The sequence below is a fragment of the Juglans microcarpa x Juglans regia genome, chromosome 1D, assembly GCF_004785595.1.
Source record: "Juglans microcarpa x Juglans regia isolate MS1-56 chromosome 1D, Jm3101_v1.0, whole genome shotgun sequence".
NCBI lineage: Eukaryota > Viridiplantae > Streptophyta > Magnoliopsida > Fagales > Juglandaceae > Juglans > Juglans microcarpa x Juglans regia.
Genome location: NC_054594.1, coordinates 33,243,699 through 33,269,663, shown reverse-complemented (window position 1 = coordinate 33,269,663; position 25,965 = coordinate 33,243,699). Strand labels below are relative to the sequence as shown.

Sequence of the window (25,965 nt, the reverse complement as noted above, 5' to 3'; positions counted from 1 at the left end):
TTAAATATATTAAAAAATGTGAAAAGAAAAATAAAGAAAAAATAAAAGCTCAAAAAGTGTCGTGCGGTCAAACCGAGCAGGCTATTTTAGACTGCAGAGTAGCCCGACTCATAATAATAACATGACAAATTAAAAATGTGACTCTTTTTATTGCAATTTGATGAAAAATCTTATCTGATTATAAGAAAATGATCATTCTAATAATTTTTTTTTTCATCATCTTTTGACGTTAAAGATACGATTATATTGTAGACAAGAACTCTTAACTCTCTCATTGTTTAAATAAACTTTTGACTATTATACAATTTTAAAATATTTGTGTCAATCATTCATTAAATTATACACTTTGAATTAATATAAATCCAAATAATACGAGTCAATAAAACTCTTGCAACGAAGATATTTTTTGTTTTGTTTTTTTTTAGATGAGATAAATTAAGATGAAATTTATATAAAATATTATTATAAAATATTATTTTAATATTATATTTGTTTTAAGATTTGAAAATTTTGAATTGTTTATTTTATTTTGTGTATAAATTTTAAAAAATTATAATAATTAGATGAGATGAGATGAAATGAGATATATTAAAAAAATTTTATGAAAATAATCAAGAAACTTAAAAAGTTTAAAAGAAAAAAAAAAAAAAAAAAAAAAGGAAAAGGTGGACACGTTGCAGCTACATAGAGCGAGTATAGAACTGACAGAAAGACTGGGAGTGTGAAAGGAATTGAGCAGTGACGACTACAATTGGGCACATTGCGGCAAAGAGACGATAAGTTTATGACGTGTTGACCTTCAGAGAAAAGCTTCTCGTCATCTTCCACGCGACCCGACCGGACCATTGTTCTTATTCCCAGTCTCATGTTAGCTTCTCGTCATCTTCCCCTTTCGATCCTTATGTTTCTTACCCCTGAACAATAGTAACTTAAAAGAAAAATCTTTCCCTATTACTCCTGTGACTTTGTAATCTTCTAAGTTGCTGATCCGTTTCAAGTTGTCGGGAGAATTTAAACAATAATGCAAGCAGCTCAAGCAACGTCTACTGCAGTTGCAGAAACTTCTTCTCAGGTTGGCTCTTATAGGCCTCCTTCCTTGTCTCTATTTTTGCTCTGTCCTTCAGATTTTGGCCTTTTCAGTTTCCGCTATGTTCATGTTTGTAGATTCTTGGGTGTTTCTTTAATTAAATAATCAGTTAATTGATGCTGAATTTTGCAGTTATAACACTTTTTGCTAGCGGTCGATCTTCATTTGCTGGTGGTTTGATTTTAGGAGCATCACTAGGGGACGTGGAGCTTCTAAGAGCTGATGGGGGTGACTTATTTTTATCATTAATTTATTTTAAGGAACTGTGGATCCATATGTAGTTCATCCTAGAAAAGAACCTGTTATCCTAGATTCATCCAAGTTTTTGTAGTTCATCCTAAAAAAGAATCTGTGATCCTAGAAATAAATGAAAAGCCGTTTAAGGTCATGTTCCTATATTTGGGAACAGTAATCCTGGAACTGGTTTCGAAAACCCCACACGTTATTCTTAAACGGCCATGTTCCTGTATGTGGGAATAGTAATCCCTGGAACTGGTTTCGAAAACCCCCCCATGTTATTCCAGATGCACTTGAAAGTAGTCTGTAAGTGCATTCACTTCATCTGTGGATCTTTGCAAATTTTGGAAAGTAATTTTAAACATTGGCCCTTTATCTCCAGCGAGTGGGGGTATAGCAGCACTGTAATTTAAAATTTGAACTTGCCTAATTTTTTATTACTACAGCAAGAAAAGTTCAAACCGATGACCATGGACCCTTACACGAAATAATTGTATTTAGTTTGGTGGGATTTGCAATCAGAATGCTCTTTCCAAACATGAATTGATATGATCTATATATGCGTGAGATTACCTTTACCCACACAAACGTGTCAAAACTTTTTGGGATGTTTATAGAGAAAATGTCAAAAATGACATGAAGTGGTGTAATTCATATCTGTTGCATGCAGGGCAGTGTTCAACTAAACGAAGGAGTTTCAGATCCAGGACCAAGCGGGAGACGTCCAGATATTTCACTTCAAATACCCCCTAAACCCCTAGGTTTTGGCAATAGCCGAAGTGGAACGGGCGTACTTCAGTCTCAAGGTTCCTTTAAAGGTGGTTCATCATCAGGAGGCTTCTTGCGGGGCTTAAGCTTCAAAAAGAAGGGAACTGGACCTGATGGTGAGAGAAGCTTCCTCCTCAATTCAGACCCAAAGACAACACCTGAAAGTCCTATTATGGCCAACCTCAAGTCTGCATTTTCATGGAAAAGATGTACCTCTCTCCCTGTCACACCTGCCTCACACATGTCTCCTTCTGTTTCCACACCTGCTTCAGCAAGGATATTTAATCAACGGAAAAACCCACATGTGAGTTACAATTCTTTCTGATTGATGAGCTCTCAAGATCAAGATAAAATGGCTTGTCCACAGAATGGTTGATGATTTAACGAAATAGTCATATGATGCTATTAAAAATGTTGTTTTGAGAATTTTCTTTCTATGCACAACTCGATCATCTCATTTTGGGCATATATTTATATTTACCAAAACAATTGGAGCTGCTTTTGCAACCAGTTGAACCCTACTCTTTTACCCCTACATTTTTAAGCAAGGGCAGCTGCTCCTAGTTTTAAGCTCAATATTGCTGTTTGATGAGACCATGTAATTATAAAATTGTTAATTTTAAGGTGGTTATTGTCAATTTTGTGCAGAAAGAGGCTCTTCGAGCTGCAGTTTCAAGGTCCTTGTCTGTGCCAGGGAAAAGCGTTGTCATTGTTAGATCTGTATCATTCGCTATACATAGTGAGCGTACCCCAACAGATCCTTGTGATGGTATGTTGTAAGATATACTCTATTTTCCAGTTACTTATGCTCTGAACTCAGATTCATCGACAGTATGAATTCAACCATCATTAAGTGTTTAAGTCAACCCATCCCTTTGATTGCAGTTTTCTAATGTTTGTTGGGGGGGTTTTTTGGATGAGTATTGTGGTTGCATGTTGTATGTTATGAAAAAGTGTGCATTCCCTAAAGCTTTATGTATGCTTGTGCGTGAGCTTAACATTTAACCTTTAAATACAGATCAATTTATACCTATTGTACTGGTCAAAAAAAAAAAAAAAAAAATTATACCTATTGTACTGGTCACAACTTCAGTTATATTTAAACAACATAAGATGATCAAAAGATTTCTAGTTGCCTGGCTGTTTCTCTTTCATATCATTCAACCCATCTAAATTCATTTATTTGCACATACAGATCAAATAACTACTCTTTCGGTGGAAGACAATGATGAAGAGATTCCTGAAGAGGAAGCAGTGTGCAGAATTTGTCTTGATGCATGTGAAGAAGGAAATACACTTAAAATGGAATGCAGTTGCAAAGGTGCCCTCAGACTTGTACATGAAGAATGTGCAGTGAAATGGTTTAGTACTAAAGGAAACAAGATTTGTGAAGTATGTGGGCAAGAGGTACAGAATTTACCAGTAACTTTGCTTCGTGTGTCTACATCCATTCAGAGGAATGCCACACAGGAGCATAGTCAACAAAATTTACGTTCACAAACAATAAGGTGATATATTATGATTGTCAAGGCCATGTTAATGCTAAAGAATTCAGCTAGTGCACTTTTGTGCCTAATTTAGTTGACTTTACTATTCTTTTTAACACAAGTTTTATCATGTGGAGAGAGAGAGAGAGAGAGAGAGATCGTGGTGCCTAGCATGTTAACACACTTTCTTCTCTCCTTCCTTTTCTGCTAATGTTATGTCTAATTTATTTCTCAATTTTGGCAGTGCCTGGCAGGACTTCGTGGTGCTTGTGTTGATTGGCACAATATGCTATTTCTTCTTTCTTGAGCAGCTACTGGTAGGTCATTTTGTTACGAGATTAAACTTAGACACAAAACGTTGTTGACTCCTGCATCATTTGGGTGAGGTGATGTTATCCAATCTAATTTAGGTCAACTTAGTGCCTAAACACACTTGACTTGTCACAAAATTCTATAAGGCAGAGTGCATGTTCTTTCCTAAGACCTGTCACATGTAGTTCGTTATCTATATCTTAACATACCCGTTTACTTGGATCAAGAGGTCATTTTAACATGATTAGCTCCAAAATTTGTTGCAGTCCTTTTTTTTGTTGGCAGAGGGGGGTGGGGGGAGGGGGGAGCAGATAAAGTTAGCATTTATGAGGAAGTGTGAAGATTGAAAGAAGGAATGCAAATGGTTCCAGTCACTATTATCATTATTTTTTATTTCCTTTCTCCATCATATGCACTGTGATAACGGGCATAGCAATTTTAATCCTGTGCCTTATTATCTTGTAGATTCAGGACTTGAAGAATCAAGCTATTGTGATTGCGGCACCATTTGCTTTTACTCTTGGCCTTTTATCATCTATTTTTGCTGTCATCCTTGGTATGGCTGACCTCAGAAGCCAGACATTACAAGTTTCTGTTTGAATTATCGTTTTCTTAGTATTCTTATATATTGACTTGCAGCAATCAAGGAGTACATATGGACTTATGCAGCTCTTGAGTTTGCACTTGTGGCAATCATTGTTCACCTTTCCTACACATTTGTGAGCAATGCTTTATAATTTAGATTTCATGCATAATGTGTTTTAATTTACTACTTTTGTCAATATGCTCCATGGTATTTCTCTCTTATTATTTTCTAATTTTCTTTTGCCGAGAAAAAAATTATTTCCTCTTCTTGAAAAGTACCATACTCGTTTGGATTCTTGCATTAAGAGCACAAGATGTGTTACCCCAGTAGGGTACACTATAAAATTGGTGGCATGTGCATTGATCTACAACTTAGATGACGGTAGCCCTACCAAACTCTTAACAAGATATCAAGTTCTCAATAGAATTCTGCTTTAAAAGTTTAATCTGACAAACTTTTACCCCAAAAAACAGTAGAAAGGCTGGTGATATTTTGTTCCTTCCCACTGCTAATTTCCATTAAAATGTACTGGTAGACTAAATCTTGCCATCAGTGGGGCCATATTAAACATATAGTTGTCTGCTGCTGCTCCAATCGTGCCACCACCACTTCTAAAATAAAGGAAGGTAAAGTGCATTGTTTGATGTTTCAGAAAGTATCTCTAAGAAAGATGTAGATGAGCTGCATAGGAAGGATCAAAAGCATGTTTATATAATTGCAAAATAGAAAATGGGTTAACTCTGATATGAAATCCTTTTTCACCATATATTCATTTTACCGTTATTCTTACATTTCTGTCATTGCATCTTTAAATGAATCCATATTAATATTATTTAGAAAGAGATTAAGAAAAAGTAAACCTATTTTACTATGACAGTTTAGTTTTATTTCATTTTTACTTTCCTTGTAATGTGGCTTTCTGAAATATATCTAAATTTGCTTTTTATAAAATGCAGGTGTTTCTGCATCTTTGATTTATTGGTCCTTGTTTTCTTATTGACTAAACCTCTTAATTTTGTTGCAGCTCCATTTGAAGGCCATTTATGCGATATTAGTTGCTTCGATTTTAGGTTTTGGCATGGCCATTAGTCTCAACTCCTTGTATATTAAATACTTTTCTTGGCGAGTTCAGGTTGCACAGAACTCCCCGTCCCCAGTATGATCGAACACCTTCGGGTTGCAAGACCTCAGCATTTTTCTGCCCTGCCGGTTGTTTGGTTGGCCGGTTGCTTGCTTGCTTATCGAAAACCATCGGTGTATAAATTCATTTCTGGATGAACCCTTAACTAAAATGAAATCCAAGTAAATACCCCAAAACATGCATATTTTGTTATTTGAGGTCCCTCCCACTTTAGATGTTAGAGAATCCTTTTCTATGGGTCAACTGTTGTTGGGAACTTCTTGTTCTCTTTATTGTGCAGTCTCATGACATCGTTTAATGTTCTCACACGGTTGAGGCTTTTCCTTGAGAAAAACAGAATGCACTATGTTCAAGGTATTGAGTTCATCAAGATCATTATGTATTAAGAATCCATATCAGAATAGAAATAATGTATAAATAAGACTTGTGTGTTTTCTTTTTCAATCAAGGTCATGATGTATGTATTAGGAATCATCATCTTATTTTATTCTTTATAGATGAAAGATTAAGTTAAGAGGTTATATACTTATTTCGTTGTTTGTATTCAACATTTTGCCTCGCTTCCTCTTCGTCTGTGTTGAAGAGAAACATTACAATACCAGAAGTTACAACTAAAAAATTGAAAGCAAAACAGGAGACGTGGAGGGGCATTCCGAGAATCGAACTCGGGACCTCTCGCACCCAAAGCGAGAATCATACCACTAGACCAAATGCCCTCATTCAAATTGTGTCACATTTTTAATATATGATGTGTTTAGTTTGTAATTTACATTTCAGAAACAATAAAATGAGAAAAAAAAAATATTAATTTCGGCAGAGAATACACATTCATCAAATAGAAGACAAAACAATTCAAATCATCAAAGCAATAAACGCTTCTGGTTCTGGGTTTTTTTTTTTTTTTTTTTTTTAATTTTCCGATTATTATTCTTGAAGGTGGCAAGGGATTCCACATATCATGTCCATAAGTTACTCCCAGTCCCAACCAATGCCTTTTAAAAGGTGAAAATCATTCAAATTACCCAACAAATTAACTTGGACAATTCTCCTTGAGAGCAACCAAATACACTACATAAAAGAGGCCATTTCTTTGAGCAGTGGCATTTGCTCAATTGGAAACATTGTTGTAATGTCAATTTTTATTAGAATGCTTCAACATTTTATCATTAAACCCAAACTCTCCTTCAAGGGCAAACCCTGGATTTACATTTTTACTCGTACGATGGAACTTTTCGACGTTGGACTGGATGGTGCACATTTCTAGAAATCCATTCCTGTCGTTGGAGTGCAACGCCTCCGCCATAGTTCCATCATTCCATTGCTTAATTCAGAATGCACTTCCAAGGATGTATTACACTGAAAAAAACCTGACATAGGCAGGCATTCATGATCTTAATGCACAGCTGATTTAGTAAAAGAGTTACTTGCTGAGAGAGAGAGAGAGAGAGAGAGAGAGAGAGAGAGCAAAGGACCCCATTTTGGATGCCATCCCAAATTGAACAAGTCTAACAACGTCCGATTCACTATACCTACTTGATGTAAAAGCACAAAGCAAGCCGAGTGGATTCACTGTATCTATGACGAGGTGTCACAGGAAAATCCAGACAAAACCATAGTCACTTTGCTGTGAATAATTTCACAATTTTCAAGTTTGGCACACATTCCAGCCCGATTTGAAATTTATGCGTGTAATTAGCCAAGTTACGTCGCATCATTCAGATGACTATAAACTGAAAGAATGAATGCACGGAACCAACATGACAACCTTTATCTCTCTCCAATGCAGCGGGACTGAGACAAAAAAATCATTGCATGCCAAAGACTTGCATCATATGCACTTGATTGCAGCACCAATGCAGAGTAACGATAAAAACAAAACTGATGGATTAACTCAAAACTTAATAGACTCTGCATCCAATTGTTCTGGAATAGTCGAGCATCTTCTCCCATATCAATCATTCTATTTACCACACCAGTATTCAGTGAATAAGACTCTGGCTTGAGAGGCAGTGCTTGCAAGGATTAAGATCATGAAAGGTTTGCGATCCTGCCACTCTAATTTAAAGAAAAGTACTTAACTGGCAATGCTGCAGGATCGAGTTCCCAGAAGCCTCTAAGGCTGCCATCTCTCTCTTGTGTCAGCTTGAAAGCAGGTATTTGATGGGAGAACCGGAGAAGCTCAACACGAGGAATCCCAATAGTTAACTCTGACCCCTCTTTTATACGAGCCTTGAAAACTGAGTTGAAACCATCTACACGCTCCAAAATCAACACTCGTATCTGCAAATCATCTTCCTCAATGACTTCTACCATGTCATATTCACAATTCTCCAAGTCAGAACATTTTATTTCAGCAGTCCAGTTCCTATATAATGCCCAAACCTCACCTTTCCTGGGAAAGATGGCATATTCATTCCTCCTACCAACAGGATCAGCTCTCATCAGATGTGAAAAGGAATCAGTGGAAGTATAGGCCTGTGTTTCACCCTTTCTAATATTGAAGTGGCCGCAACAAATGGGCATGTCTTTGTCATGCCATTGGATAGTGTCATTTGGCAGTGAGTAGGAGGCCAGCCATGTAAGATGCAATTTGAAAGACCGCGAAGAATCAATTTTCCTAATATGACCATAGTACTTTGGCAAGCCATCCTCATCACTGTATAGAGCCCAAATCTGACCAATCTGAAACTTTCCCTCAGATTTCTGAGCATCAAAGTTGTAGAATTCAGGTTCTGGAATTTCAATAGCTTCTGGGGCGGAAGCAGGAGAACTGCTTTGATCATCTACAACATTACAAAAACTGCTGTCCCCAGGCCCCTTGACATCCGCCTGGCACATGGATGCATTTCCATCAGACTTCACCACAGGTCTCATTTCCTCTGAAGGCCTCAAACACGGACCATTGCGATGCATATTTCCAGCTTCCACTTCCAGATCTTTTGGCATAGCAATCTCTTCAACATCAAGGGGTAAAGATGCAGGATCAAGTTCAAAAGATCCTGCTGGAACACCTCGTCCTTCTGCACCAGTCATTTTATAAGATGGAATTCGGTGGGCAAACCTAAACAGTTCTGTCGGTGGAACTTGAAATGCACTTGCTTCTTCCTTAACCATTCGACAAAACAGACTTGCAAAACCTTTCACCTTAACCAAGTATGCAACAGATATACCCACACCCTCTTCATAGTCTGACAAGATTTCAACAAATTCGTATTCATACTTACCGTGTTGATCAGGTTCAGAGTACCATTTGATATCCCAGTTCTTGAAGAGGGCCCAAGTTTCTCCCTCCCTTGGCAAAATTCTGTATGTATCTCTCCGGCTGCCCTTCGCCCAAGAAATCAAGTGAGAGAACATAAGATGGTCTTTAGTGTCTTCGGAGTTACCATTTCTGAACTTACCACAAGAAGTAGGCAAGTCCTCATTGACCCATTCAATTTCATTCTTGTCATCTGGGTCAGGCTCTAGCCAAGTTATCCTCAGCTTAAACTCAGGAGAGAGGACTTTCCTGATCCGTGCATAGAATCTAGGCATTCCATCCAAGTTATCATAAACAGCCCAGATCTGCCCTACAGCAAAGCATTCCTGTTTCCTGTCATTGTCAAAATCATTGAAATCTGGATCAGGATATTGATGATACTCAGGATCTGGTGTCAATTTGGAGCCTGAATTGGATGCAAAATTGACATGAGCTTCAGGACGTTGCTTAAGGTCATCATTGTCAGCAGTTTCTTTCTTGCTCACCTTCTTGGTTTCCATGTTTCCATTTGGCAAACTCTCCTCAGAATAGGCACTCCCATTCTGTTTCACCTCTTTCAGATCTTCTTTTACATTAGCAGCTAAATCAGATGGATTAACTTTGAATGCCTCAGTAGATGCATCTCTACTCTCCTCTTTAGGGGCACGGGATGATTCACTTCCCTTGGCTCTTTTCCGACTGCCGGTAATTGCATCATCATCACTCAAGTTATCCTGGTAAGTAACCTGCTGCTTGTTCCTTGTAGATCTACGGGGGTTTTGGTCTCCATTGCAAACATTCTGAAGATTATCATCATTGTCAGCCTTCACATCTTCAGAGTCAGTACTACTATCGGAGTCACAACTCTCACTGGATTCCACAACCTGCTTCCTCCCTCTCTTACCACTCACCTTTTCTGAGCCAGACTTAGAAGTGGGACCTTTCTTCTGGAAAGGTTCTGGTTTAGAATTCTGAGTCCTAAGATTCCCTTTGCATCTCACCTCCACTTTGGAAGCACCATATTTCTCCTGTGCAACTGCCGGCCGACTCATGTTCGTAGTTGGTGGTGCATGACTTGTGTTGATAGTTGGCGAAGCAACATGCACATTCACATCATATGCAATGAAGGGCTTATTACAAGTGTGACAACGAAGAGATCTATTGACGACTTCTCTGTAATACTGGTACCTTACCGAACAAAATGGGCAGGCAGTCCAGAAAGTTGGCCGGACATCAGAGTGCCCCGCTTGAGCTGGCTGTGGTTGCCGCTGCTGCTGCTGCTGCTGCTGAGGATTCAAGGCTGTAAATTTGCCCCTGAAGTCATTCTGAACCCTGACATTCGAGTTCCAGCTCGCCTTTTGAGGGGGCCGATGTGGTGCAGCCGATTTACTCCCAGAAGCTCTGCGTCTCATGTCATACAAGGAACGTTTGTCACGGTCTAGAAGCACTCTTTGAGCTTCCCCAATCAGCTTAAAAGCAGCTTCTGCACCGGAAAATTTGTTTTTATCAGGATGAAGTTGGAGAGCAAACTTCCTGTACTGCTTCTTAATCATTGCATCATTTGCTGTCTGCTCAATCTGAAGGATGGCATACCAGTCTGTCTCATTACCAAACAATTTCTTGTCAGCAGCACAATGCACATCACAAACAGTAATCATCTGAGAAATATTCTCCAGATCAGAATATAGTTGTTGCGCCTTGAGAGCAACCCTACGAGCCCCTTCAAAATCCTTGCTTTCCATTTTCTTCTCAGCAATCCCCTTGGCCCTGATGGCCTCTTCTTTATTACAATCCATCACCAATCCAAAACCAGAGCCTGACTCAACTTGCTTCAGAGGAATTTAAAAAACAAAACAGCTACATCAACAACCTATGCTTGCTTCAACATATATTAAGAGAGCAAATTTAAAATGTCGAGGCTTTATTAGCCCTCCATAAACCCCGTCCCATTGCCCAAGATATTCTACTCTCATGTTCAGATTGGCTCTGCAGATTTTGTAAAAAATAAAAAAAAAGTAAAAGCCAAGTATTTACTAAAAAAAAGAAAAACAAGCCTAAGGGAAAACTGATACGAATGCATCAGTGGTTGGAAGCTTGTTTATTAATTGAATCGAAATATCTAAAGAATAAGAAAATAACTCGACAGTGAGATATGTTGTCTATGTAAATCGTAGATGTGAAAATATGTGGCGTTCATCCATGAAAAACATGAAAATTAAGTTTATAGCTATAAAAAATAAAATAAATAAAATAAAAAATTAGGTACAGGTCACTAGATAGGCTGAAGTATGAGATAAGAAATAAAGGCAAAATAAGATAGAAAAAAAAAAATCATAAATAGATTTCCGGCTCAAATTCAATAGATAATATTTTTGATAAGTTCAATAGATAATATGGATGGTATTTGTCTATAATGATACTCAAATGAAAGATTTTCTCAAGACATTTATTCATCCACTTGAGATTTTAAAAATGAGTTGATTGAACTTTAAAACTCACTAATTTAAATTGATTAAGAAAATAATTGAATTGTATTTGATTGGAAAGTATAACGAAATCAATCCAAGATACATGTAGTGTTCGTTTTTTTATTCACTTCTTTTTAAAATATTCACTGTCTTGTCAGCTTGAAATTCAACTTGTAACAGGAAGTAAGGGAAAAACAACAATTATTTTGAAAAATACCGACCATCAGAAAAACAAACCTTTCTAATGAAACGGCAAGACCTCAGATATCACAAACACCGGATTATGGGTCAATTAGTTCAGCAGTCCACAAACCCAAGAATGATTTGACTAAGAAATTAAAACTAAAAAAATATATAAAACAAAATAAAGAAAAACATAAAACTAAAACATACCAATAAACATGATTTAACTTGGACAAAACAATAATCGACCAACAGTAAGAAAATTACTAAAAAAACGCTGTGCATTGGACAATCTTCCAAAGCTGTAAAATGGGCCATTAAACGACTCGGTGCGCACCTCATTGACATAGTGTGAATCAAGTCCCAATGACTAAGGCCCTGGACATTAATATTGCTTTAACTACTGAACAAGACCCACATCAAACTAGCTGAGAGCAAGACAGTAAAAGCAATTAAAAACTCGACAAACCGAACAAAACCATAATTACAAACGGAAAACCAGAAGAGAGGCCCAGAAACCCTAATTTCACTCAAATGTTACGCAAGACCAAACTAACAAATTTGACGAACCGAACAAACTAAGAAAAATACTGCGCATGTCATGAGATGGTTCTCTCCGCATTTAAGTCGAAAAACAAGGGAACGAGAAATTTGGGACAAAATAAGTAAAAAAAGTTCTCGAGGCATTTACAATTTGGGTTGAAAAAAAAAAACAAAACAAAAACCCTAAAACTCGAGAATCGGTTCAGCCCAAAACGGGTAAAAAAACCAAAAAAAAAAAAAAAAAAAAAAACACACGGGAGATGGGAGGCAGGGAGGGAGCGCTTACTTGTTTTGGTTCAGGTGAGAAGGCACAGGCCAGGAGGAGAGTGAGAGGGAGGGAGAGACATGTAAAAACCAGCGGGATGTTTGAAGAGAAATGAGGCACGAACGAATAATCTGGATTTGACTTGAAATTCTCTACTGTCACACCCATTTTTTATTCAGTATGGCAAACCTTGTAAATATGCTGAACTTTAAGGGTTATTTTGAATAAAATATTTTGTCAATATGCCCCTGTAATCTTCAAATTTGCTGGATGGGTCCTTCAGACCGGACCATCTGTCCAAAGGAAAATAATAGATATACAATTATTCTTAGAGTAATGATATTCACACAATATATTTTATAAAATATATATTTACACAATATATTTTATAATATATTTTATAAAATATATTGTAAAATAAGAATATTTTGATGAAATAATGTTACTTTTATAAGTTCGTTTATAAAAATAACTTTCATTTTAAAATATTATTATGTAAAATGTTGTGAAAATTGATTTGTGTTTATTATTTTTCTTTTTATTGAAGGGTGTAAAATGTAAAATACATTACATCCAGTTTGAAGCTTTTCTCTTATTTAATTCCTGATTTGACATATAAGTTGTAGTTTACATCAATATATATATATATAAATATATATATATATATATATATTTTTTATAAGTAGTTTACATCAATATATGAGCATTGCAACGAGAGAATATAGTGTTTTATAGCATGAACTCAATTATTAAATGGCGCAAATAGTAAAATGCCAAATTTGTGGTAATTTATGAATGATTTTATACTTTTCCAGTGTATTATAATCATTGGGATAAATTAAACTTTACCCACCCCTCAAACTATCATCTCTTATTAGGAGTAACAATATATGATATAATTCGTGAATTTAATATGAATACAACATGAAATAAATAGATTTGAGTTTGATATAAATGAGTTTTGGTTAAAACTTATCGACAAGATAAGACATGACTAATAAATAAGTCAACCCGATTAATCTGCAATTACTTAAATTTTATTTGAAATTACAATTACAATATGCTTTGTTATTATTTGGATTGTAATATTGATATTATTATAGGTTTATCTAAAAAATAGCAACATTTTTTTTATGTAGTCTTATATTTTGAAGACATTAACTATAATGTAGCTACTAAACATTTTAGATATTAATTTTCTTATAAAATTATGTTAATCAAGTCAAACATGTTATACGAGTAAGTTGAACTCATTTGCATGGAACGGGTTAACATTGGTCGTGTTGTGCTAATCCAATTATAATTAATTATTAAACGGGTTATACGGGTTGTATTGTGTTATTTATATGAATCATGTTATGGTTTTAAGGTTTGGCCTAAATTAAACGGATCATGTTCAGATTAATTCATATAATTGAATATTCATAATTTGACACAACACAGAGCACAATTTTCGAACACGAATTAGCACTCCTACTACTATTAAAACTATTATTTGTCTCCCTAATTCAAACCATACGATATAAGTTACCATGAGAGGTTAGCAATAGCATGATGCTTCATCTTATCCTTCAAAAGAGTTATAATAGTTAGGATTAGGAAAAAGTCGAATAATAATCCTTCACTAGCTTGTATGGAATGTAATTTACCATTTTGATCCTACAACGCATCACGCAGTGTAAACAGGACCGGACAGATTAACACGTTGATCCTACAATCCGAAATCTTTCAATTTTCAAAACCAATAAAGGATGGATTTTTCATTTCAAATTCAAGGATGTGCAATATTTTACAGATATCTTGCAGGTATGGATGTGAATGGCTCCCAGCAACAAAAGCAGTCACCTTGTTTCGTGCTTCAATCCAACTACAACCAGGCGTTTTTTTCACACCGTGATCCGACATTGCCTTTCTAATCATCTCTGCTTCCTTCCACTGCCCACTTGCACAATACAGATTTGACAAAACCACATAACCTACCTCCTTCTGAGAATCTAAAATCTTTGAAGCTTCCCCAATATATGTCCCTAAACCTACATCCCCATGCGCATGACATGCTCCAAGCAGAACCTCAGACGAGCAGGTTTCCGTACTCCCTGTTCCTGTGTACATATTAGCCAACTCTGTTGCTTCTGCCAAGAACCCACCTCGGGAAAGCATGTCCACCATGCATGTCACATGATCCATTTCATGAGAAATCCCATGAACTGAACCCATTGATTGAAAGAAAAAGCGACCTTTCTCTATAAGCCCTAGGTGACTGCAAGTCATCAACAGGCCGATGAAAGTCACTTTGTCTGGTTTCACACCAGATTCTACCATTTGTTCATAAAGCCATAGAGCTTGGCTTGCGCGTCCATGTAATCCAAATCCAAACAACATTGCATTCCAAGAGACCAGGTCCTTGTTAAGAATCTCATTAAATGCACGGCTTGACCCTTCTAAATCACCACACTTAGCATACATGTTAACCAACCCGTTGCCAACATAGACATGAGCATGGAAACCGTAGTGAATTATGCAACCATGAACCATTTTACCATGCCCTACTATTGCCAGGCTAGAACATGCATGAAGGACTGCACCAAATGAAAAATCATCAGGCTGAGCACCATTTTTCACCATATCGACAAAGAACCAAAGAGCTTTATCTCCATGCCCATTTCGTGAGTACCCTGTGATCATAGATGTCCATGAAACTAGATTATTCTCAGGCGATTTCTGAAAAACAAGAAGGGCCTCCTGGGTATCCCCTACTTTCATATGGGCATCAATGATCGCATTCCAAGAAACCTGAGTTAGCGTTTCGAGGGACTGAAACACCTTCATAGCATCATCCTGGCAACCTAGTCTAGCATAAAAGCTTAAAACTGAGTTCTTTGCCTCCACTGCAGACATCCAACCAGTCTTAATAATAATTCCATGCACCATGCATCCGTATGAGAATTCAGATGATTCAGAACACGCCTTCATGAGGGCACTCAATGTCCACTGGTCTGGCCAACACAAACTCTCTCGCATCTCTTTAAACAAATTCAAACATAATTCAACTTCACCACATCGAGCAAGACCAGCAATCATAATATTCCAAGCGATTTCTACTCTTTTCGGCATCATGTAAAACACTTCACGAGCAGGCTCAAATTGACAAGAATTTGCATGCGCAGACAAGAGTGAGCACCATGTTACTTCATTCCTGCTTTGCATTTCTTCAAAAACTTTTCTAGATCTCGAAGGACTCGAACACTTCCCATACATGTCAATTAGCGAGTTACCGACGGGTAATGAAGTTCGGAAACCTGAAACAATAACCAAAGCATGGACTTTTATTCCGTGTGTAAGGTCACACGCAGCTGCACACGCACTCAAAGTTGTGGTGAAGGAGTAATGATCGGGTTTGGTGTTGGCGATTCTCATGTGGCCGAAAAGAGAGAGCGCCTCTTGGTGAAGACCCAGTTGAGAATAGCCAGTGAGCATTGCGTTCCAAGCGACTGTATCTCTGTGGGACATCTCGTCGAACAGTTTCCGAGCGCATTTAATTCGACCCGTTCGGGCAAGGTCGGCGATCTTAGATGTAATATGGAACAAATCGGAGTGCATATCATTGTATTTCACAATTCAAAGAACCATGTTAAGGTATGCGAGTCATTTTTTACTGCGGTTAGGAGTTTCGAATCTCTCCTTCGCCTCGGTAACGAGGCCAAACTCCCTCGTAAACTCTGTGAGTAACAACGACAGGGCGCTCTGGCGCGGCGAGGAAAGAGCACTAGGCCTTTTTGCCCGGTTACGGAAAACAGCTCACCATTTAACGCATTTATATTTTCGTCCCTCAGTTTTCATTTTCTTCCTTTCCTTTTTGCCTGAAATTTACGCTCTAGGCCATGGATGTAAAATGAGATTAAAATTTGAGAGATGTGTTTGTGAATAATTGTAAGATACGTTTTAGATTAGGATTTACGATATTTTATGAAATTAATCATTTTTTAAAATATGAAATAATTTTAAATTTATTTACAAAATAAGAAAGTTGAAAATTAGTGGCAATCGTGGTGGCTACCGCCTGTGGCCGCTACTAGTGACTGCCTGTTGTTTAGGTTATATTTGGATGTTAAGATGATCTCAAATTATCTGTAAATAATAGTAAAAAAAAAATAGTAAATAGTAGTAAAAAATTAATCAAGTAACTTGTAAATAGTAATGAATTGTTTGTGAATAATAATAAAATAGTATAAGATTATTTCAATTACCAAACTCAGCCGTAGTCTTTATATATACATTTTTTTTTTTATAAGTAGTCTTTATATATACATATATATATATATATATATACGTTTGTTTAAAATATTATAAACGAGAATTATATTATGAATTTTCCCTCAACTGTCAACCTCAATATGGAGAAAAATAAATAAATAAATAAAAATTTAAATGCATTTTGTTTTTTGTTTTTGGTTTAGATAAAATGCATCTTGTGAGTTAACTATCAAGTGGAGAATGGCTCTCTAATATTTGTCTACACCAGATTCATCCAAAGTGTGAACCCAAATCAGGGAGAAGCTACAGCAATTCCATAGGAGTAATGGAAGCTAAGGAAAAACAAATTGAGAAGATTATGATTGCAGGTGATTCACCGGGAACAATACTAGCAATGAATGAACCAGATAACATCTTAGACTGGACTGTCCAGCTTATAGTTCATGATATTAGGAATGCATTGCAATTCTTCCAAAGTTGGCAAATCAGGAAAATTTTTTGGGAACTTAATCGAGACACGCATGCTATTGTGAAATGGGCAACTTCCAATAGTCTCTATGGAAGCATACCCCTTATTTCAATTCCTCCTTAGCTATTAGACTTTCATAGTAGTAAAGATCCACCTGCTTGTCTGTAATATTTAAATGTACTACCGTAATAGGCAAAGTTTTCTTTATTATGAATGCAGCTTGTTTGGAAAAATAAAAAATAAAAAAGTCAGAACTTCGACGCTATTTGGTAAAAGTAACGGAAATTTTAGGAGATTAATAGTTGTTTGGTAAAAGAACTTTCACTACTATTCATTATTTTATTATTATTTTTTACATATATTTCACTAATATTGAATATTCTACCGTTACTTTTTCATTATTATTCACAGAATATTTGATCACCTCACAACCCAAACGCAATTAAGATATTTTTAAATGAAGTCTTGGGAGGTGATTTCTGATTCGTGTACCAGTTGGAAACAACTTGGGCTAGGATGATCTGCTACGTTTGGGTACCAAGAGTACCTCAAGTACTCTCACTACTATTTTTTACTTTATTATTACTTTTCACCTACTTTTTTACTATTTATTACTTTTTACCTACTATTCATTATTCTATTATTACTTTTTCACTACTTTTTCATTACTATTCACAAACATTCTTAACACTTCTCAGATATTCTCACTAACCAAACATAGTAAGTTCAGCATCTTCTTCCGTCCCTAATTTTCTTCTCTCCACTTTCAAATAGAGGAGCCTAACTATTAAAGATTTTTTTTTTCAGCGTTCTTTTTTAAATGGTACTTTCATATCTTCCCAGATCACATTTACCAACAGAAGAATTGAATATAACTGGAAAACTCAAAACTTAATTTCATAAAACTTTGAAAGCTTTGAGAACCTGAACTTCTAAGTTGGTTAGAGTATAGATATATAGAGTTACAAAAATACCTTGAGATTCTTCTGGGCAAGGTTACTGCATTGTGTGCTTGTAATCAATTGCCATTCCCAACTGTTCCTCAAAAAGGAGGGAGGGAGGGAGAGAGAGGGAGAGAGAGAGAGAGAGGAATAAACTTTCCCACAGCAAGGTGTGCTCCTGTTAGATTGACAATTGAACTCAGAGAGCAAGTGTGGTGTAATGAGCTTAGTGCTAATGCTAATGCTAATGCTAATGCATTGGCCTGTCAGGGAGGAATTCATACAAAGCAGAGGAGGTAAGAAATGTAGGAAGATCAGGTGACATAGCATAAACCAGGGCTGATAATGCAAGAGTATTGCATGGCTGCAACCACGATGCTAGACCAACAATATGCAATTCTTCATTTGAATTATATTTATACATTAACACACGTATAACATCACACATTCTTCCTGCACCCCCGATAAAGAAGATAAAAGTACTCATTTTATGACCATTGACGGCACACCAAGCCATCTCATTGGCATGCAACAAAGTAAGGCAGCAGTACTAATTTTTGTGATAGATATGGTTCACCAAATGAAGGAGAAAGAGAGTGGCACATAAATCAAAGAAATAAAAATTTAAGATCATTCATGTGAAATAATTGCCAGCAACAGATGAAACTAGTTGGCGTTAAATCTCTCAAAAACAAATAAACAGAGACAAAAAAGAAGTTCAAATTGAGATACATGGGAAAATATAATAAGCCCGCATGAAAGGAGTAGCCAAACAAACCTCTAGTAATTTGCCATAGTTTTCCTAAAAAGTTCCTTCGGGGCTGCAATTTGCAGAAAGAAACAAAATGCCAATAGAACAGAATCAGTTAATAGCCAATGAAGTAGACTGATTACTAAGCAATTTACAATCAACATACCGGGCAACCCAGTGAACCTCTCAAACTGATCGTATGCCTGTCCGATGAACATCTCCAACCCTGAAACAATTACAGCTCCAGATTCCTCTGCTTCCCTCAAAAGTCTAGTCATTTTGGGGGTGTAAACAGCATCAAAAACTAGTGAGTAAGATCTCAGAGCATGCTGCAAAACAGAAAGCCAATTACTCTCTAGCTTCGAATACGATTGCCAATTGATATCACAAAAAGTTCGGTGCCTTTCTGCAAATTGTGAATCATTAAAGTGCTTATGAACTTCTCAACAAAACACTATAGCATGGTGCAAGTTTCCCTGGTGTATCATAAGGAACAAACAAACTCAATCTCAATGTATTTGATTTGGTTTGTTCATGAGGACCTTTCGTTTTGCATTAAACAAGAGTAGAGAATTCATTTTTATTTTTATTTTTTGTTTCTCCACTATCTACTCCGTTGCCTGGTTACTTCAAGGCTCAATGTCACTGTTATACCTAAAAATCCCTCCCAGGACTGAAGGGCCCATGCCAATCCAAAAATACACAAGAATTGAGTTTAGTTTAAAATAGTTGACATTTAGGTTTCATTCTGGGAAAATGATGACTTGACACCCTTACTACAGAGTGCAAGGAAGCAATAAGAACTTGATCAAAACGGGAAACAATTTCATCCAAACAATTTGGGTAGGTTTTGTTTGCCTTATATGAGAACCAAATTAGTGAAGTTCTGAGCCAGAGCATACTGTCATATAATCTTAGCCTGTATTCTTACCCTAATTATGAACTTACACTGATTGGTGCTCTACCTTCACACTACCAGCTAACAACCCAAATTGCTTTTTTTTAATCGTTACATTAGGAAATTTCCATATTATTGAACAATATTGCTGGCAATTCATACCTCTTTCCAAAAACAATTTTATCATCTAATATTTATAAAATAATTAAGATGTTCCTTGTTCTTTGTTTCTTTTCTTTTTTGGTTAATGTTCATGGTAAGCCCCAAAGCAGCCCAGCATCAACTTTCATTATTTTGGTTTCTCAACACAGCAGTTCAGTCCCAAATTCACGTTAAAAAAAGTGATACCAGTCAGTTGCTGTAGGTTCTTGCCAAACCAAAGGGACCCAAACTCTCTGTCTCTCTCTAAGGAAACCAATCGCATGTAACAGAAACATCATGGCAGAGAGGCAGACCTTAGGAATGGGCGTTTCATCAACTTTTGGTTGCATTCCAATAGATGTTGTGTTTGCAAGTATCATGCCATCCTCTGGATGGAATTTATCTAGATCAGCAATAGATAAAGCATCTCCTCCAACAGTATCAGCAATCTCTCTAGCTCGGTCTTGAACCAAAATAAATGTATAAATCAGAAATCACCATAGAAGTAATTATAAACCTCAGAAATGGTATTCTGGAGGTTGTGGGAAGCATTCATATTGCAAACATGCTGTCAATTACAAGCACGGACATGATTTCATGCATGGACACTCCCTGTTTTGTATGCATTTAAGATGCCAGTGCCATAGATAGGATGGATAGAAAACTTGAAAGCACAGAAATCTGATGGTTATAGTTATCATACTCCATAAAAATTTTTTGAAAGGTTTTTGAGCTTTACCATAAGTGCGATTTGCAATCACAACCCGTGCTCCCTTTTCTTTTGCACCATAAGCAAGTGCCTTGCCAGCACCTCCAGCACCAATGACCACAAATAGCTTACCAGCTAAGGGTGAATCACCAGTATTGTTACTATTATGAGAACCTACAATGAAAAACAAAGCATCCAGAGGACCTTGAAGTTAAACCGGAGAGAGAGAGAGAGAGAGAGAGAGAGAGAGAGAGAGAGAGAGAATAGAAGCTTATGTGTATAACCATGCATTTTAACTTATATTTTATTTGACCATACAACATGATAGATACCTCTTAGTCCATCTTCAATGGCAGAAATTGCACCAACATAGTCAGTATTGTAGCCAATTAACTTCCCGTCAGTAGGTCTCCTTATAATGCAATTCACAGCTCCTATTGACTGCGAAATATTATTAGGATGTGACAAGTCATACCATTGCTTATGGGAAAAACAAAAAATAAAGCCAAGGCATCCCCCAAATACTCTTATTTAATTTATTGATGCCAGAGATTTTGGGCTAGGAAATCACATGAACTAAATTATGAAAAGAATTTTCAAAACCTTTGCAACTGGATCGACCTCATCACAGCACTTTAGAGCAGCCTCCTTGTGAGGAATTGTACAACTGCAGTTAGAAAAAGAGTTAAAGGATTCTCATGCTTCAAGTATAGAGCTATTATTATATTCTAAAATCTTTCAGATAGAATTGTCTAGCAGTATTCTAATATATAAGAGCGGAACCATTGGAACAACTTCTAACAATAACACCATCAAGTAAGCAAACAACCAACAAAATCCCCATCACTCTAATAAACGGCCCAACCCTCCAAAAACCTTGGCCACTGGAAGAAAAGAAGTTATTGAAACTGTGATCTTGAAGAAAGTAGACCAATAACACATCATACAAAAAATATAATAATATGCTGTAGATCCACTCAAAGAGTACTCAACCAAAAAGAATGAACCTGAATCCGGAAAAATCTGCAGATGAGAATGTCTGGAAAAATTTTGCAACGTCATCCACCAAGAGAGGTACATAAACTCCATTGAAACCAACTGACTCAAATGCTTCATTGTATAAAATAGGTGACTTGCTATGGTGAACGGGCTTCCCAATTATGCCAAACAATTTGGTATCTGGTCCTATCAGTCTGAAATTGTATAGATGTAAAAGTTCCTTCATGGTTGGTTGACCAGGAGCTGAAACTATTCCTGACTCAATGGTACCAAATGTGAGAAAGCCACCAAATTTTGGGCACAGAATCCGTGAGATGAAACCCTTCTCACCCATCACAATTCCTATAATTGGAACCTGAAATTCCCATTATTAAATAAACAAATAAATAATTAAATATGTGAAGAATCTAAGAATACATGATGTGAAGAGGTTCTACCATTACTGCTCAGAACAAAAAATAAATAAGCAACAGAATAGAAAGAGAAAAAGGTCAAAGTGGATATTTAGCTTCAAAATTGACACTAGTCCAACTTACAAATGCATTGCTTCAGAAGTCTGATGGCAAAAGCCTTATAAACATGATTAGCCAGATTTTCCTTCTGATTAAGCCAGTCTTATTAAGCACAAAGATGAGTCATTTGCAGTGAAATTTTGGTAGGTTTAAAGTGGCATCTTCTAGCAATCAATAATTTATGCAGCTTACACCATTCTCACAATCCATATATGACTCATTCAACCTTAATTTATATCTGGTGGAATCATAAATGTTAGGAAGAAAAAGTTAAAACAATGATATAAATTTCAATGATAGAGGAGAGAAATTATGGACTAAGGTTATAGAGAAGAAAAATCAGATAAATTTCAGTGAAGATGGAGAGAATTTATGGAATAAGGTTAAAGTTTAAAAAAGTGATTTCAGTAATACATACGCTTCTTACTTGAGAATGCACAGTTATTTGGAAAACACGTGCCACATCAGTGATCTCCACGGCAGTTGTTGCAATCTTCACTATATCAGCACCTGTTGCTTGTATTCTTGCCACAAGGTTGCCAAGGTCCTCCACAGATGGAGTATCTAGATAATTGTGAGAGGATACAATGACTTTGAACTTTTCAGGCTTCTTTCCATAAATGGAATCATTGAATTCACGAGCAACCTTCAAAAAGCAAATAATGAAGTGAAGATAACTTGAAGTTTATTATCCTAGTAAAGTAGGACAGAGATACTACTATTAAACATCTTGTAAATAGCCCTTGGTAAATGACAAATGTAGCCTCTTTGCATATGAGCAGCATTGGAAGATATTCTGACAAGTTTATCAATAATTTGGTATATTATATTGAGATCATAATACAACATCTTGTATGAAACTTAGATACTAGTGGGACTAAAAAACAAGACTATATTAGTTCTGCCATTCAAGCTTTTAGTTCAGCAAGAAAAAGCTAATATGTCCCCCTCGTTTAGAAGTCACCAATCTTATAAGAATTAAGAATAAAATGAACAAAGAAACTTGAGCAATCAATTACACGATGGATGCTGTTTGTGTAATGCCTCTATCCCACATTGGGAATATGATAACTCACATAGAATGGGTAGGTTATAAAGGTATTCATGGGTGCTAAGTCCTGCATTGGCTACTTACTAGGTGAAACTAGGCTTCATAAGTGATTCTAGGAAAGCTTCAAATTGACTAAATTTTTGGGGTTATAGAGAAGATGTGGCTGGCACTTTCCCTGGGTCATTATATTTTAGATTGATACTATATAAATCTGCTGTCCAAAGCACACTTTATATTTTAAAATATATATATAGGGAGCAAAAATCTTTTAGTTGTTGCTTAAATCACAGATCCTAACTCCTTGTTAACATAATCATGCAACTATTTGAATTGATTTGATTTGTGTATTAAATTGGAAGCAACCTGAATCTCAACGTCAATGTAATCAGCTCCAAACTCCATGGCTAATCGAAGGGCATCCAATCGCTTCTTTTCATCACCATCATACTGACCACCTTCCCATTTTGGTCTAGAAAAATACATAAAATCAGATAGGTCTATGCTGACTCTTCAAAGTTATGTAACAAGATCAAAATATATTACCTCCCCGATCATGCTCACCCATTCAACCAAATGAAAAATCTTCTTAAAGAAAAATAGCATTTAAACTTATCATGATAGTATTATATGGAATTTTCAAAACAAACACACATAAAGCATAAACAGATCAATCTTAAAAGAATTCCCAGTTGTGGACCTATAAGTGAATAGGGTGGGCAACGGACACTCTTTAATAAGGTTTTTGAGATCTTCATGAGGATTGAAGCTCTTCAAACTGTCCAATCGGATCTCCACAAGGTCAGCACCACCTTGTTTTGCCTTCTCCATATTAGCCACCATCTTATCCACCGATTCCGCCATGATTGGAGCACAAACTAGAGTTGGACCATTCCTTCCTCCTCCACTTGCCATTTTCAGGGCAGAAGAAGAAGCAAGCTGAAATTAAATCAAATAAAAGCGAAGAAAAGAAAGTGACGAAAAATTCAGACAATTACTACTATAATTATGTAGGGGTTTGAATATCAATTTTTTTTTTTTTAATGAGGAAGCGGGGAACAATGCAGCTAATTAAATTGATCGCAAAAAAAAAAAAAAAAAAAAACATTTAAGATTTTAGATGTTTGTTTGGTTGCTGAAAAAAACAAGTGAAAAACTTAGAAAAAAATAGTAACAAAACAGGAAAGAAAACAAAAGGCGAAGAAATGAATACGCAAAACTACTAAACAGTAGTAGTAATAATAATAATAAAATCTGTTTGGCTACGGAGAGAACGTTCGAATCTGCAGACTAGTTACACGTCCATAAGCGACTCGATTGTGAATTTAATAGTTTCCTGCAAGTTTTGCAGCAACCATACGGAAAAGAAGAGAATTCGCGAAGTGAACAAAATGAGGAGTTACAGTAAGAGTTACCAGAACGTTGCTAGACTCCATTGCCATTTCTATCGGGATCCACTCGCGCTCTCGCAAATAGAGATTACAATCGTGTGTGGTTTGTTGAACAAAACATGTATAGAGAGAGAGAGAGAGAGGAGGGGGGGGGGGGGGGGGGGGTGCAAATATGACTGAGCGCACAGTAGAGGAGTTGGGTGGTTTGTCGCCCGACAATGTTTGGTGGCGCCTGCTTATCTGGACCTTTTCTTTTGCTTGCGTGTTGACTGTTGAGTTCGTTAAGCATTTTGAACAATGTTTTGAATATCATATTGTTTCGAGATAACATTTCGACATAATTGATATATAAATAAATTATATATATATAAATAGATATAAAAATTATATTTTAAAATAATAATTTATATATAAATAAATTATATATAAATATATATATATATAAATTATAAATAGTTTAGTCTGAATTGAGGGTTAAAAAATAAATTTATAGTTTGAAAAAAAAAAATACAGGCCAAAATATAAGCTGATACAGGCTGAAATTGAGACTGGTACGGCCGATATTTTGGCCGGTACGAAAAAGATATAGTACCTGTACCGGCCGGACGGCTAGTACGAAAAATTTCGACCGTACCAGTCAGTACGGTACGAAATTTAAAACACTAATTTTGAAACCTTTTCTTTTTCTGTTGCAAATGAAACTAGTGATTAATCTTTGAAGTTGTTGATGCATTAAAGATTGCTCAACAGCTAGAACGAGAGAGAGTCATTTCTGACCCATTATGATTATTTGAATCTCGATCGATATAATCTGGTGTCCTCGACAGTGGTCCAATGTGGCTAGACCTGTGCATAAAAGGCCCAGACCCAATCAATCTGAAAGGCCCGACATGACCCACTCGACTAAAGTCAGGTTCATCCAGTAACAAGTTTAATAACAAGCTGTTATTAAAGTCGGGTTCATTCGGTCACGGGTCAAAACCGATCACCCGAGGAAAATAACAAGTTGTTGACGCAAGACCCTCCTTCAACGGTAATCACACCTCTCTCCAAACACAAAGTCTTTGAATTTTTCTCCCAAGTACTCTGAATTTTTCTCCCGAGGGTTCGAAAGTGGGTATAAGAATAATACTCTTCATCAAGGGGTGCAAGTCTGCAAGAGAGTGGTATTGGTACGAGGCTCTTCTTTCCTATTGAGGATTCGAAGCAAATCCCAACAACAAGCGTATTTGTTTTCTTTTCTACCACATGGGCAAGAAGATTATTCTAATGGTTTTTCTTCCACTCTACGGGTGACTTGTTTTCTTTTTTCTTTTTTTCTTTTTTTTTTTTTTTTTTTTTTTGAGTTAATCAAAACTTACAGATTGATACTACATGGGTTTCTTTCTTTTTCTCATGTTATTATTATTACTATTATTATTTTTTCATCAATTTCCCCCTTTATTTTCTTTTCAGACAATGATGGTTTCTGGAGTTTGGAACGGCTTCATTCACTCCTCTTCGATCCATCTTACTTTGTGGCTGGTTTGTAATTCGT

At 36.4% G+C, this 25,965-nt stretch overlaps 4 protein-coding genes and 1 non-coding gene across 13 annotated transcripts; 1 reads left to right on the top strand and 4 right to left on the bottom strand.

Annotated features, from left to right (window-relative positions):
* Positions 1–741: 741 nt before the first annotated feature.
* LOC121242035 lies at positions 742–6,044 on the top strand. Of its 2 annotated transcripts, XM_041139929.1 has the most exons (9): positions 788–1,072; positions 1,220–1,315; positions 1,995–2,396; positions 2,741–2,861; positions 3,288–3,600; positions 3,824–3,896; positions 4,357–4,447; positions 4,531–4,610; positions 5,502–6,044. In XM_041139929.1, exons 2-9 carry the CDS (start codon positions 1,310–1,312, stop codon positions 5,637–5,639), a joined length of 1,224 nt encoding a protein of 407 aa, XP_040995863.1. In that variant the 5' UTR covers positions 788–1,072; positions 1,220–1,309; the 3' UTR covers positions 5,640–6,044. The 2 variants fall into 2 exon arrangements, with proteins under 2 accessions (XP_040995855.1, XP_040995863.1); XM_041139921.1 differs by lacking the exon at positions 1,220–1,315 and having other exon boundaries at positions 742–1,072.
* Positions 6,045–6,262: 218 nt separating this feature from the next.
* TRNAP-UGG lies at positions 6,263–6,334 on the bottom strand. Its single transcript has one exon. It is a non-coding gene; the product is annotated as a tRNA-Pro (tRNA).
* A 739-nt stretch (positions 6,335–7,073) lies between these two features.
* On the bottom strand, positions 7,074–12,498 carry LOC121241572. 4 transcript variants are annotated; one of them, XM_041139405.1, is made up of 3 exons: positions 12,337–12,498; positions 9,347–10,685; positions 7,074–9,295 (listed from the first exon to the last, which is right to left on the bottom strand). In XM_041139405.1, the coding sequence occupies exons 1-3, from the start codon at positions 12,481–12,483 to the stop codon at positions 7,674–7,676; spliced, it is 3,108 nt and encodes a 1,035-aa protein (XP_040995339.1). In that variant the 5' UTR covers positions 12,484–12,498; the 3' UTR covers positions 7,074–7,673. The 4 variants fall into 4 exon arrangements, with proteins under 4 accessions (XP_040995339.1, XP_040995355.1, XP_040995330.1 ...); XM_041139421.1 differs by adding an exon at positions 11,845–11,935 and having other exon boundaries at positions 7,074–10,842; positions 12,337–12,441; XM_041139396.1 differs by having other exon boundaries at positions 7,074–10,685.
* On the bottom strand, positions 9,495–24,591 carry LOC121241836 (bifunctional 3-dehydroquinate dehydratase/shikimate dehydrogenase, chloroplastic-like). 5 transcript variants are annotated; one of them, XM_041139701.1, is made up of 13 exons: positions 24,453–24,591; positions 23,738–23,976; positions 23,404–23,509; positions 22,408–22,635; positions 21,486–21,832; positions 21,082–21,145; positions 20,811–20,919; positions 20,509–20,652; positions 20,084–20,232; positions 18,897–19,059; positions 18,758–18,800; positions 18,144–18,157; positions 9,495–9,590 (listed from the first exon to the last, which is right to left on the bottom strand). In XM_041139701.1, exons 1-11 carry the CDS (start codon positions 24,477–24,479, stop codon positions 18,760–18,762), a joined length of 1,617 nt encoding a protein of 538 aa, XP_040995635.1. In that variant the 5' UTR covers positions 24,480–24,591; the 3' UTR covers positions 9,495–9,590; positions 18,144–18,157; positions 18,758–18,759. The 5 variants fall into 5 exon arrangements, with proteins under 5 accessions (XP_040995635.1, XP_040995631.1, XP_040995624.1 ...); XM_041139697.1 differs by lacking the exon at positions 9,495–9,590 and having other exon boundaries at positions 17,911–18,157; XM_041139690.1 differs by lacking the exons at positions 9,495–9,590; positions 18,144–18,157 and having other exon boundaries at positions 18,584–18,800.
* Positions 13,911–16,228, bottom strand: LOC121241705 (pentatricopeptide repeat-containing protein At2g36980, mitochondrial). The gene has a single exon (XM_041139596.1). It carries the CDS (start codon positions 15,913–15,915, stop codon positions 14,044–14,046), a length of 1,872 nt encoding a protein of 623 aa, XP_040995530.1. The 5' UTR covers positions 15,916–16,228; the 3' UTR covers positions 13,911–14,043.
* Positions 24,592–25,965: the final 1,374 nt, after the last annotated feature.

What these genes read in the sequence shown, in the direction of transcription:
- LOC121242035 (XM_041139921.1), top strand. Translation starts at nt 1,022, where the DNA reads ATGCAAGCAGCTCAAGCAACGTCTACTGCAGTTGCAGAAACTTCTTCT. An exon ending in TCTTTCTTGAGCAGCTACTG is followed by an intron (nt 3,897 to 4,356) that starts GTAGGTCATTTT and finishes ATTATCTTGTAG; the next exon opens with ATTCAGGACTTGAAGAATCA. An exon ending in TATTTTTGCTGTCATCCTTG is followed by an intron (nt 4,448 to 4,530) that starts GTATGGCTGACC and finishes ATTGACTTGCAG; the next exon opens with CAATCAAGGAGTACATATGG.
- LOC121241705 (XM_041139596.1), bottom strand. Translation starts at nt 15,915, where the DNA reads ATGCACTCCGATTTGTTCCATATTACATCTAAGATCGCCGACCTTGCC.
- LOC121241572 (XM_041139396.1), bottom strand. Translation starts at nt 12,483, where the DNA reads ATGGGTGTGACAGTAGAGAATTTCAAGTCAAATCCAGATTATTCGTTC. An exon ending in TCTCACCTGAACCAAAACAA is followed by an intron (nt 10,686 to 12,336) that starts GTAAGCGCTCCC and finishes ATTCCTCTGAAG; the next exon opens with CAAGTTGAGTCAGGCTCTGG.
- LOC121241836 (XM_041139701.1), bottom strand. Translation starts at nt 24,479, where the DNA reads ATGGCAATGGAGTCTAGCAACGTTCTG. An exon ending in TGGAGTCTAGCAACGTTCTG is followed by an intron (nt 23,977 to 24,452) that starts GTAACTCTTACT and finishes ATTTAATTTCAG; the next exon opens with CTTGCTTCTTCTTCTGCCCT. An exon ending in ATGAAACGCCCATTCCTAAG is followed by an intron (nt 19,060 to 20,083) that starts GTCTGCCTCTCT and finishes TCTGTTTTGCAG; the next exon opens with CATGCTCTGAGATCTTACTC.